At 37.5% G+C, this 14,429-nt stretch overlaps 1 protein-coding gene across 2 annotated transcripts in view; it reads right to left on the minus strand.

The window, feature by feature from the left end:
• Positions 1-2,971: 2,971 nt before the first annotated feature.
• Positions 2,972-14,429, minus strand: part of LOC135461785 (four and a half LIM domains protein 2-like) — a 58,803-nt gene continuing 47,345 nt past the window's right edge. For both annotated transcript variants that reach the window (XM_064739016.1, XM_064739017.1), the window contains exons 6-10: positions 12,442-12,642; positions 6,297-6,471; positions 5,777-5,946; positions 5,183-5,369; positions 2,972-4,552 (exon numbers count right to left, since the gene is read on the minus strand). In XM_064739016.1, the coding sequence (XP_064595086.1) occupies positions 4,404-4,552; positions 5,183-5,369; positions 5,777-5,946; positions 6,297-6,471; positions 12,442-12,642 (882 nt within the window). In that variant the 3' untranslated portion in view covers positions 2,972-4,403. The remainder of the gene's footprint in view (positions 4,553-5,182; positions 5,370-5,776; positions 5,947-6,296; positions 6,472-12,441; positions 12,643-14,429) is intronic.

The raw sequence follows: 14,429 nt of genomic DNA on the forward strand, positions 1-14,429 counted from the left end.
GAGTGGCAAGCGAGATATGTACAAACTCTGGTTAATTATTTTAGTGTCAGTTAAATAAGACTGGTTGGGGCATCAATGTCTTATGCCTTGCATCCCAGTGAGGCAACACAGTAAATGTCAGTATCGAGACTGACCAGGCAAACCTGAACACAGGTATGTCAGAACAGTCAGATCGCTTTTGCTTGTACTGCGATATAGCGATGGCCGTGAATGATGCATCATGTATGTAGCCCTGGTCAATCACTATGGTACACTGTGTTCAGGTGGGTGGCCAGGCCTGATACACGTACTTCTGTGGTATAACCAAACTAATCCAGATGGACAATTCTTAATTATCACTGCATGATGTTAATGTGATAATGTTTTGTTCAAAACAACCATTCACAGTTTTATTTCACTGAAATATGGACAAGGATGAGTTCATGTAAAAAATATATAATAAATATGTATATATTTCTCATTCATTCAATGTGTTTTTCTTCATGTGTAAATTTGGTACATAGTCTACAATGTATGTTATCTCATAGGCTTTAATGGTACAGAAAAAGACCACGGCCACAACTTACGCATTAGCCCTGGGTTGATGATAGCACATATTGTACTGTACTGACTGCCAGCAGAAAGGTGCTGATAGCAGTGAAGTGGATAGATTCTGGGTTCAATCCTTAATTATGCCATACCCAAGACTTTAACTGCACCTCCATATAAGGTACATGTATGATTAGAGGATTTCTTGGGTGGCTCATAACAGGATTTGAACTCTAATCTGCAGATCCATTGTCTAACATTCTGCCAAACATAACAAAACTGCCACTAGTTACAGCGTGTACATTCCCTGTGGATCCGCTTCCACAGCTCATGTGCAGCTTCCTTAAGTCGAAAGTCTTCTACTGAAGTTGCTTTACATGAAAAGTCATTGATGGGGGAGGAAATCTATATTTTAATATAGTTTTAACCTAAAAACAACCAAACACAATTTTTTTTTTTTTTGCAGTCAGTTTTATTTTTGTTAAAATCGCCAGTCAAATTAAAAACAAGAAAACAACAGCGCATAATGAACAGCTGCTAGCTATGCCACAAGGCAAGAATAACAGTCCAAGCATTCACATCAACGAGAAAGACAAGCCTTTTACCACCCGCTGTGGTACAGGAACAACTGCATAGATATCAAAAGGTCTACAGGAACGACATTTGGTCCTTATTGGATACCATTTTGGTATGGAGAGACCAGTCGCGCTATAACAACTGTCAACTGTAACCATCACCTTTGACAGCCCAACTGTGAGGTGACTACACTACAGCCTATACAGTGAACTATAGCTGTACATTTTACACATTTCTACGCAGCACACTGTTTTCTGTGCAAATAGGTTCACAGCTAAAATCATTTTTGCAATTTCACGGGTACGTTTTTATTTACAAAACAGTACAAACCCTCTAAACTTTATTTTTAAAAATTAATAATGCTGTGAACCTTGGCATAAAATGATTCAATTACTCTGTCTTCTGATCTGATGACGTGGAAATTAACCCCGAGAGCAATTTGTGTGTTCAGAAAAGAAAAAATGTTGGCAACTAACAATTATACAGACTGATTTGCCTGTAACAAGTTCAATAACTTGGAAAGTCTCAAGCAAACTGATTTTTTTGTACTTAATTAACCTATTGACCTGCATACTTAATAAATTTCTGAAAAAAACAATTTTCCCCATTTTTAGGCTGTACCACACATATATTGGCTTTGTTATAGGGAAAGCCTGTTAAACCCTGACAACTTCCATCAACTTTAACATACGTCTCTGTATTGTACATCACGCAGGAAACATACATGCATACTTAAACTAAAACCAAGGCACAATGACGGATTACATATAGCTCACATTTTTTTTTACCATTATTTAAAAAAAAAAAAAAAACACTGAAAACAAAATGTCATCAGTATCATTATCCTATAATGATGATATTTCAGTTTTGGCTTTTTCATTAATAGCTGTAAGATTTTGTGCCTGCATGTCACTGACACTGGCAAGGTATTCTGATTTACGTGGCAAGTTACAGGCAAATCTCCACTCAGTGTTTATTTTGTAGTCACCTCTGCTAAAGTGTCCAACTACTTGCCTTCTTGTCCAGGCTTTCTCTCATGCCAGTTTTGCGGAATCAAAATAATACACAGAGCAAAATTGCTACACCAAAAGAATTGCCTGGTTTCACTGGCAATAGTCCAGAGTATTTTTATCACGAGTACACAAGCGATGTAGAACTTGATAAAGTAAAGGACTGGTATTTGATTGAACTCTTATAATTATGTTAAGCCTTAACTATGGTGAGACGTCACCAGCAATGATCTGTGACAAGACCAGAATGGCTCACACATCACACAATGACACCCCATGACCCATAAACTTTCCCTTCTTTTACTAAGTCCATACTGAAACAACGGCATACAATTATTTTAAAAAATGAAATCGCAAAAAAAGTGGACTCGGGTTGTTCTCAAGGGCAAAAGAAATATTTTCATATCTAATGATTGCCAGTATCTGTGGTCTTCTGGGAAATGAAGGCACAAACAATCTTTCAAACTGGACTGGGAAAGTATTCTGACAATAATATAACAAACCATCCAACAAGCAAGCTCATGACTGACGGTCATTACGTAAGTATGGTTTTAATGGTGGCTGCAACTCAGAAAATCTAAGCTACTAGCAGCCTGAATTTCTTTTCCAATATACACTTTAATTTTCACACAAGCCTTCGGAAATACGCATAAATTCAACACCCCATAGCCTTTGGACACTGCACTCTAATTTATACTTACTAATTTGAATAATGAGAGATTAGGCTTCATTACTCAAAGTAATGGTTAGTAATGATGTATACATTTAGGCCCAATTACATGTCTAGATATTAAAAAGCATGTTCATGTCCGATTCTGGACATAAGCTAGCTTATGTCGGATTCTGGACATAAGCTGGCTTATGTTCGATTCTGGACATAAGCTAGCTTAGCTTTGAAGCTAAAGCCGATTTCCACAAGTTCTACAGAAGCTATAAAAAATAGATATTTTGTACTATATAAGATTTCCTAGTATTTTTAATAAGTATTTTGTTGCCAATTCGTGTGAGGAAATTGAACAGACAAGTATAGAGTATACAAATATTACAATAGTATCGAGTCTATATGAATACAACAACAACAGATTATGAATTAATGACCACTTGAAAGATAAAAAGTTGAAAAAAAAAACAACTCTTAAACGGAGTGAAAATGCTCATACCACAAGACAACTTTTGACAAACATACATTTTCATATACCTGTACAATTACAAATAACAGGGAATAATGCTGCAGGGGTGGGAGGTTTGATTTTCAATCGAAAGATGCATCATCCACACAATACGAAAAGCAAATAATTCTTCTGTGAACCACCGAAGGATTTTTTTTTCCTTAAGTACAAAAATAGCTGTAACAACTTTGAAACGTTACACAGCAAGGAATTTTCAGATGTAGAACTACACTAAAACTATGACGCTCAAAATTATTTTTTTTTATTTCAGAACTACAGAAAATGTTCCTGTTCACTAAGTTCTTAATGCTGCAGTTCAGAATGTCATACCAATGTTCTGTTCAAGAGAACTACTAGTTCAAAACAACTTCGAAATGTCTCTGTAAAAGAAATTTCTAGTTCTGAATCATACCTGCTTTATTAAGTATATTAAGAGACAATGGTGATTGTAAGTTAGAAAACACCAAGATTTCTGTAAGGTAGTTAACAGACTGAATGTAATTCTCCCCTATGGATATCTATGGGAGAACGTTTATAAAAAATTACTTACATGTACCTGAGTACAGGTATAAAAAAAAACAATGAGTCAGACAATCAAATTAGTTGTACAATATACCGCCACTGAAGGTACAGATGCACTCATGAGAATTATAAATGTATGGCACAGCAAAGAGTTTTATAATTTTGCAATCATTTTTAAGATTTTCTTTTCTACCGCACCCAAACTACATGCATCACCAAAACAACACGAAACGCACTTAAGGTAAAAATAGAGCCTGGAAGACCCTAGGAATAAAGAACTAAAAAAAAAACAAAAAGAAACAAAAAAAACAGCCTGTGCAAAAACTAAAACAGTAGCACTCAGCTATACACATATGGTTTTACACATAAAACAAGACATTCTAAAAAATTCTGCCAACAAAATTCATATCACTACAGAGATTTTTTTTCAGTTTTCTCTTGCACGCTGAAACTAACCAAAACTTATTACCCACATAACATTGCAGCAAAAACTTGCTGTGCATCCTAAAACAACAACTACAGTTATATCACATACCCAAATATGGCAATAAGTCAGCGAAGACGTCAGAGGCCAGCTCTTTGATCTGATTGCCTAGATTTAACTCCGCCCACACTGAGGACAGACAATGTCGCCTTCGTTCATGAGGAAGCCACGCCCTACCATGGACGTCTCGCACTTGTAGCATACAAAACAGTCGCTGTGCCAGTGACGCTCTTCAAAAGAAATATACTTAGTTCCTCCAAATCCTGCGGGAAGAAAGGAAAACACTCTTAACCGAGAGTCAGCTCATTGCCATTTCATTTCTTTCATTCCTTTGAATTGCAGATTCTGGTATCTATATTACAAGACACAGGTATATATTTCAGTAAACTTTATAAATCCAGTTTCTCACAAGTTTTTTTTATAAACACTACAGATATTTCTTTATTCATTTAATTGATTAACCTCATTACTCAAGAATTTTTCACTACTACCAAAACCGTCAGTTTCATGGGTGGAGGAAACTGGAGTGCCCTGAGTAAAACACTGACCTCTTACAAGTTTTACAACTTTTCCACACTGGTCAGTGAATAGTGGTGGTCATAGAACCTTAGACCATACTAATGGTCACACAAGCTGGGTTGGCATCAAGGTTCCACAAACAGTGAGAGCGGGGGAAATCTACAAATTGCCTGAGGCCAGGTTTGAATCCACAACTTGTATGCCCTAAGCGTTATAGGTGTGAGAAGTAATAAAATACAATGTAACCATTTATAGTTTGGTAAAAGTGCATTAGTTCTGGAATGCAAAACATTCTTGAGAGAGTTTAAGATAGCCATGAATAATCCTTATCACACCCTAGCGAGTATGAATGCCGATAAACTGCAAAAACTTACCAGTGATTGCATCTGAACAGCGGCAGCACTTCTTGGCGAACAGCTCGGCGTAACACTTTGCACAGTAGGGCTTCTCCTCCACAGATGTGAACTTTTCTCCAGCCAGTTGGAGGTCACAGTTTGTACAGGTGAAGCATTCCCTATGCCACGGAGTATTCTTGTAGGCCACTCCACCTTTGTTGATTACCTGGAAAATAGGGAGGTTATTGTCAGAGATATCCAAGCTGTAATTCTTCCTTCTGTATTCCTTGTTTTACTATTTGCTTTTAATGTAACACCATAATCACGTATTCAAGAATATTGCATTTCCATGACCAAAGACATCAGTTTTCAAGGAATTACATGTACCACTGTAAATCAACAGTCTATGGCTAGTAAAAAAACACATTTCAATATATGAACCAATGCTTTACACCCTTAGTTCAATGTGGAAGAGATATTGGTGGAAAGCAATTTATTTCCCACAAACTTCATGTAGGACCACACGAATAAGCAGCCCACTGGAGTTTCATAAACACAGCATCATTTAAACAATCACACAAAAAGAGACTGGTAGATTTGTATTAAAATGAGGCAGTAAGAACTGTAACTCACCCCTTCACATTTAGTACACCTCTGGGCATACTGCTCCTCATAGCAGGGCACACACACCACCTCTCCCTCCCGTGGGATAAAGCTCTTGTTTCGGATTGGCTCCTTACACACCATACAGCAGAAGCACTCCTCGTGCCATTGCTTTCCTTTGTACTCAAACTTCTTCATTCCTAGAATAAGAAAATAAATCTAAATATTCTTTCTGCATGCAAAACCAATCCACCAACTTGTTTTATTTCCTGTTAAATTCATAATGCTTTCTTCACATTAGAATATGCGATTCCTTCTTTCATTTTCATTGGTGTATATTTCATAGCTACAACAGGCATCAGATGTTTCATTTGTAGAAACCTTGGTATCTCAACAAAAACTTTGCATGGTAAAAACTCCAGTTGAAGTTTAAACAGAATTCCAACACATTATCTTTGTATTGCTGAAGGACTACTGATTTCCGGTCATATGCAATATACAGGAGATTACATACACATTCTGCAACTGAACATGTACGAGGGTGGCTTACCTCCCCTGAAGGGCCCACTGCAGCCATCACAGCGTCCAGCAAACTTGTTGTCGTGGCACTCAGCGCAGTAGATCTGGTCATTCTTGGAAGCAAAGGGCTGGTCAACCAGAGAGTTCTGACATTCAGAGCATTTGAAACACAGCTCATGCCAGTGACGATCCTTGTATGACAGGTCCTGTGGGGAAAGAAAGCGTGAGAGATACATATATTATCAGTTACATGATAAAAATTACATGTATACACTAACTAACAAGACCTCAGGGCCCAGTTTCACAAAGCAGCGTACAACATTTTTTTTATTGTACATTTGTCATACGATATTTTGTATGTCACCATTATTGTACCATGCCAGTGATGATCCTTTTAGGACAGAACCAAGGGAGATACAATATGCCACATAGTAAAATCTATACATGCAGTCCTGAGGCTTGTACAGTTTGTGTCAGTGGCTTTGTACAACCGATGTCCTGTTGTGAAAGAACCAGGAGAGACGCATGTACTAGTACAAGAAGAGAGATACATTTACGGTACAACAAGAGAGATACAATATGCCACACAGTAACATCTATACATGCAATCCTGACACACTGGTACAGTTTGTGTCAGTGACTTGTACAACAGATGTCCTGTTGTGAAAGAACCAGGAGAAACACATGTACATGAAGAGAGATACATTTACAGTACAAGAGAGATACATTTACAGTACAACCAGAGTGATACAAACAGCCACATGGTAACAATTATGATAACAATCTGATAGTTGAGCACAGCTCCTGGCACCTATTGCAGGGGAGGACGTGCAAATGGCTAAGAAAAAAAAAAAAAAAAAAGGAAAAGAAAAAAAAATCAAAGAAAACATAAAAACAAGCAAACGAAAAACTCCTGAGGAGTCCAAATCGCTGGCAGTAGAATACATCAATTTTTTTTTGTGTGACACTGCAGTGCTTGTGTATTACGTACATGTAGATTTTTTACCAGCACAAATACACCAGTACCTGTGATGTAATAAAGGAATGAACAAACTTCACAGCATTTGACCAGTTTGTTACAGGCGAAGGAGTTTTACGAGTTTCCCACAGCCAACATATGCACATGAAACTACGCTATTTTCTGGATCTCCGAGGCACAAATGCAACCATGCGACTGTCTTTTGTTTTTGTTGTTCTTTTTTATTATACTATTCTGAGAAATTCAAGATAAAAATTTTTCAATGAAAAATTGGTATCTTAAGTGAACGTTCCAGTCGAAAAATATCAGAGAAACAATTTATGCACAAGTTTTGTGCATAATGTTCCAGTAAATACTAGATGTAACTTACTTATGTCCAAGATCTATATCCCATGGAATGCTTTTGTACCATATAGTTACGTCAGAAACATATTTGCTTTACGAAGCAAATCATTTTTGATTTAGCAAAAACTGGGTTTTACAACAGAACCCTTCACACAAGACAGCACTTGTTTCAGGCATGATATTTACACTGTATACCAACCCCCTTTAATGGTTATCTACTTTCACTGTTTTATTTGTTTGTGAAGGGTATCAACATGTTGCTTCAGCAGAAACCTTGCTACAAACACAACAGCTACGCGGCAGGAGCGTGTAAAAGCCTGTCCATCCTTTACAGCATCAGCCAATGAAACAGATAGCCATTTGTTGATAAGCAGACAACTGATCATCTCTGTTGGGTGGCTGAACCTGATCCAGACTGTTAGCGGGCATATGGCTGTGGTGGACCTTTCCCTTCAACTTGATTAGCCAAGGTTCTATTTCTGACAAGACAGAAGGCTAGGCATGTAAGCACAACAGGATGGCTCAGCCACTGGCTACCACACTAGATGTACAGTCACTTGGAGCAATCAGAAACCTATTCTGAAGAGCACAGATGAGCATTTATAGGCTCTGAAAACTGAACAGATGGCTGCTTTAGATGCACCAAAATAAACCCGCATATGCACAAATATGCCCACATAGGGGCACAGTTTCCCCTCACTTTCTGATGTGTCAGCATGTTTCTGATCAAATTTGCCAACAGGACTATGACACATAAATGAAATATTCTAGAGTATGGCACAAAACAGATAATCCAAAACAAAATTTTATAAATCAAAGTTGCTACAAAAGTTTCCTGTATTTATGATTTTTGTGGTATTCTTTATAACACATAGCAATATCTTATTTTAATATATGATCGCAGACAATAGATGACCTTAGCTTGACTAGATAATGCTCAGTAACACAAAACATCACTTCTGATTTGTAGGAATGATTCTAATCTAGTTATTATAACTTCATTTTCAAAAACTAGGCCAAAGATAATAATAAAACAGTTACTGCAACAAAACAATTTTCCATGGAGATAAAAATCAATTTATATGACTCGACCAAATTTCGTTATGAAAATATCAAACAGGTCTATATACTACATGTGCGTGTGCCAGTTTCGTCTTAAAATGTTCAGGATGGCAATTCTTTCTGCGGTCCAGCGAATACTGGCAAGCTTAATTCCGCTGTGATCTTGTATGTAAAGGCCTGCCTCACATGAACATATTAAAATAAGACACAGTGCAAACACATGTTTAGTGCACTGTTCAACACAGATGCTCCTGTTTTAAAACATGTATCTAGCTTCACAAAAAGCCCTTTAGTCTCTCTTAGTCTAGCTAAAAAAAAAAATAAAAATAAAATACTTTATACTAGTGTAGATGTATGTGTAATTTATTACTGAATATAAAGAGCTGGGTATACATGAAAACGGCATTCTGAACTGTTTCTGTTCAATATCTATCACAGTTACCGTCTGTTTAAGCCGTCCTGACAGTGCGGTCATACACATCTATGTACAAGCCAAGCCCAAAGCAACACATGGAAATGTTTGCAATTAGTTTATGGCTCCCAGCATATGTTTACATTTGCTTTACAACACTAATCATTTCAAGGTGTTCTGAACCACCTGACAATGTGCAACATCTTTGCTTACATAAACCGATGCAAACTTCAACACTGCAACAGTTCTTGCTAGCCACGCAAACACGGGAATGTATAGACCTACTGAGTGTTCAGTTCATGCTTGTTACCATGTACATGTACAATCCCACGTGAGCCTGGCTGAGATATTACAACAGTCTGATGTAAGCCAAACCTTTGTGCTCTCTCTAAAAACAACGAAATGTCCAGGAATAACATTTTTCTGGAACAATCGCCAAGGACAAGGTCTACTACGGGTTGCAGTTCTTGTCTGTAATCTGGATAGGGTTTACTGACAGCTGTGGCAAGCAAGAAACAATCGCTGGAAATGCTAACAGTTGAGATTTTCCTGTCTCGAGAGGCAGTACTAGTGTGACCCCAGAGTGACCTGCCCTTTTCTACCTGTTGAAAGGAACATGTAGGGTGGGTGAGCATGGGTATGGTTCAACTCTGGAGGCAAGACAACACTTATGTCCCACCATAAATAGACAGGCCTAGACACAAACCTAACAATGTCTTGGATTCCAGCCCAAACCATATCCATCCAATCTGCTTACTTTGCATTTTACGCAATGCCCCCATAACAAAACTATAAAGGCCTGGAAGGTTGGCAAAGTAAGGCAAGATGGCTAACTGCCTGATGGTTTACAGTTGGGTGTCACATGAAGTGTAAACAACCTTCGGGTTTGTTGGGTATAAGCAACCAGACTGCAAACTGCTTTAGGATTAAAGCCTGATGGAGCGGCCATTATTATGACTTATGAGAGACAAATTACCTACCACAAGGTTCTTTAGTGTCTTAAGCACTTATCTTGTGCACCTGTACAGCTACTATGAACCATAGCCATGTACCTACATGTAGTTTCATAGCCTCAGCATCATACATTCTCTCTGAATCCATGCATGAAACCTACTGGCATGGTTAGTACTTAACCAGGTGTGCAGCAGAAAGCCTATACAGCAAAACTGTACCGGAATTTGTCGGAATTGCAACATAATGACCATGACATGGAATTTCCAGTCTGAACGAGTTAAATCGGAACTAAAAGGGTTGAAAGAGTCAAGCAGAGATGCCAAAGTTCAAGGAGACTATCAAGGGCAAGGACCACCCCTTTACCATCAGCATAAATCAATCATGCAACATTTTAATAGCAGAAGAACACAATTTATTTATTTATTTTTAATTGTTGCTGAATGCCTTACTCAAAAATATTTTACTTACATGTATATGAGGACATTCAGTTGTATGGTTGGAGAACCCCAGAATGCCTGGGGTAAACCACTGAGCTAAACTCAGTATTACAACAAACATTCCAATATGTGCTGAATATTTATTATTTGATTGGTGTTTTTTGCACCGTACTCAAGAATACTTCACTTATACGATGGCGATCATTAAGGTGGAAGGTTTGATGTATAGACATGCGCACTAGGTTAACAAAGACAAGCGATTTTCAATGAAAATTATGGGTCATCCGATGCTAATTGTTTCCACCACCCAACGCCCATGCATGGATGGTGTGAGGGAGAGAATCTCAAAGTTCCCCATCCATTTCTGGCCAACATCTTGACGAAACTTCACAATAACTGTGAGCTTTAGTCGTCTAACTTTGGTGCTAAGCACAAGAATATATGAAGACAAAATGGTAACAAGACTTCTCCAAGATTGAAACGTTTTCCTCTGTACAAAAAAGATAATACAAAATGGCTACCAAACTGGAAGGTCAGAAGAATAAGGAAAGGGATAACTTGGATCAGTTGATTAAAGGTGTACTAAATTTTTAGTTTTGTATTAACTTCTGTCTTTAAATGCTAAAATTACACTTGTTATATAGTGGGATGAGTAACCAGAATTCCTAACTACACATGTAAATCATTCAACAGGGAAATAATAGAGAAATATGATAGCTATTGCTACAAGTAATTAACAGGAATGTTCCACAACCTCTTACTCATGGCTAGCAGTGTTTCTGTGGGTACAAAACAGAACATTCTCCAAATCAAAAAACAAAGGTGCTATATCTGGCTAAGTAATTTGGCGTGTCTTGGTTTATCGGTTCATTTTGGCCAAAGCACAATCCAGTTCCTGCCAGCAAATGTACGTAACCAAGCCCTGAGATAAGTGCTGAATCATTCTATCTTAGATCCAACACACCAGGTTACTTTTAAAAAGCAAACATTCTCTCCAAGGCTGAGTCAAAATATTTTATGTTTGTGTCAAGCTTCAGCCAGCTCATCAGTGAGTAAGAAAGCAGAATAGCACAAACATCATGAGGATCAGATGCCAAAGCCACAGGGTTCCTTCTTAGCTGGGGGCATGATGATGCAACTATCTCGAACTTTCTAGATTTGACAATTTGTTTACGTTTACAGCTTCACAGCTTTTTATGATCCCACAATCTTAGACTATAGTTTTATATCCCGCCATTCACTGACAGACGTTTCAAGCAAGGGAAATCGTTATGTGTTTTTTTTGCACATACCAAACATAAACTGAAGGGACCTAATACACATGGGTGCATGGCAAAACTAAACTTTCTAACAAAAAAAAATCCCACCCATTTTCAAACCTACTTGAACAGAAATAAATTATAATCTGTACATGGTGCATTTGTCAGATTTTCTATCTTTTGGGTGAGCTGTTTAATTTAATGTACTGTATAAAGGCCAATTTCTCCTAAACTTTTTATGTCTTACTGATGTTGGTTGGTTTAACAACAAATATCAACAATATTAATTCTAAACAAAGCAAAGTTTGAAATTTTATACATTACATGTATGTAAAATAAATAAAGTTGCAATGTACAGCAAAGGAACTCTTGAAAATTCTCAGTCTTAGAACAGGATCTCTGATGACCCAGCACTTGAAAGATGCGCATAATAACTAACTGGTCACCGTAACCTGTTTCTACTTTCACCAGCATAATAATAGAAGAAGTTAACCATTCAACTATGTCGAAGAATACACCACTCTTACAATGTTGTATGTTCGCCAGTGCATTTTTCCTAAAACAAATTCAGAAAAAAAATATCTGCAGATTCCTCTGAAACTTTATACAGTAACTTTCACTCATAGTGAGCAATGACATATGACTCTATTTGTTTGTGGTTTAATGTAATACTCAAGAATTTTAACTTCAGACCAATCACTACTGTAATGAAGTTTAAAAGCTCTTGCCTTGTAGTCTGGTCCAATAGGTTTCTTGCACTCTTCACAATTGTGTGCAAAGAGTTCCTGGTAACAAGGGATGCAGTATGGGTGCTCCTCCTTGACAATGTAGCGACACGCCACCAGTCGCTTGTCACACTTCCAGCAGCACAGGTGCTCCTTGTGGAAATTCTGCTCCATAGCTTTTGTGTACTCGCCCGAAAATACCAACTACAAAACAGATCAGAAAAAAACACATATACAATATCAGCTGTTCATGACCTACTCTTCCTGACTTTCCGTAGGAATCTTAATTTTGGTTAATTTATATCTGAATTTATCACAAAAAAAAAAAAGAATACTGTGAATGTCGGTGACCTTGAAAGTTCAAAAATTTACAATCCCAATCAGATATAACCGTCCTATCAAGAGAATGTCTGGATAGAAACTCTGAGAAGAAAAGCCTGCCACATGAGACACAACAGGAGATCCCCTGGCCAAGTCAATAAGAGGTCAAATCCAAATTTATAGCATAGTGTAGCCAAAATGAACAAGAATTCAAGAGCATGCATGCATTATAAACCATGGTGATCGAAGTGTAAGGTCTACAAAAGCATGAAATGACAACACAGGGTAATCAATGCTAGTTAGCTGTACATAAATCCAATTTGACCACGTGAACAGCTGACTTCTTCACAATATAATACTTGAATGAATGAATGAATGATTATGGGTTAATGCCACATAATATTTGAGTATATAAACAAACACAAATGCATATTAAGCAGCTGTAAAAATGCATTACAATGCACTGTACATAGTCCTTAGACGTGAACCTGGAAAACACAGGCTATTTAAAACAATGAAAGTGAGGACTTCAGACTAAAATAAGTTAGAAACACACACTGTACAAACCTCATCAATGAGAGATAAATGGTTGGTGAGGTGGAAATTAGTTACATCACCAATACGTATAGTACAGAAGAAATATGTCTCGATCACTACAAGTAGCTTAGACCATAAACCATATTTGTAACATGGATGGCAGCAACTGTGACACACAATACATACATATACTCACTGCTAAAGAAGCAAGGTTCAGTTCTATTGGATTCAGCCTCCAATGCAAGACACGTTAGAGGCGCCAGAGAACCACGATTGATAGAGTTAGGTCAAAGAGGAGATAGGAAAATGGCTACTCGAGTCAGACAATTGGCCTGTATACTTGAAAATAATTTGTTTTAAGCACCGCTTCATTTGAGGCAAAAAGACGCCTAAAGGCCATCTCTGTTCCATGTCAGGAAAGAGATTTTGGCCAGGAATTTATGTAAATGATCACAAAATAGTGTCTGTGTATCAGTGGGATGGCTTGGGGTATATCACATGTGTTTCATATTGATTATTCCAGACAAAACGCAGAGCAATGCCCTTCCACAAAGTTTCTGGAGAGCTTCCAGCCATGGATATATTGCCTCGAACCATCAAAGACTCCAAAGACAAATGATTTTTAGCGATGGAGGGGTATTGTATTGGGAAGAATCCAAATCATTTGTGTCAGTGAAGTTCTATGTTCTGTCCCAGGACAAACCAAATCGCTTTTAATGACAGACACCCCTATTTCCCTCTAAATAAGACTAAAGTTTGGCTAATCAGATTCTTACTATGGAATCTCAAACACACTAACTTTTTTTTCTTACTGTGACATGCGCGTGTCTACCTGATGAATATATATGAATTTTCTTGCTCGCCTTGCATTTTGTAAACGTAACGCAATGACATGTTGCAGTCAGAAATTGATTTATATCTAAAATGTACATCCTCAAGATAACCATTCATGTATTGTCATATAGCATGTATTAGTTTTTTATTGGACAGGTTTGTTACGGTTTTGTGCTGATTTGTTTACCTCACTGAACTAATTAAGATGCACACTCTAAAGTGTTTATGGGTGGAGAAAATTGAACAATTCAGAGCAAATCAACAATCAAACTTTTAGTTCTTTCCGTGACCAGTTGCAG

This window comes from Liolophura sinensis, chromosome 1 (assembly GCF_032854445.1).
Source record: "Liolophura sinensis isolate JHLJ2023 chromosome 1, CUHK_Ljap_v2, whole genome shotgun sequence".
Lineage (NCBI taxonomy): Eukaryota > Metazoa > Mollusca > Polyplacophora > Chitonida > Chitonidae > Liolophura > Liolophura sinensis.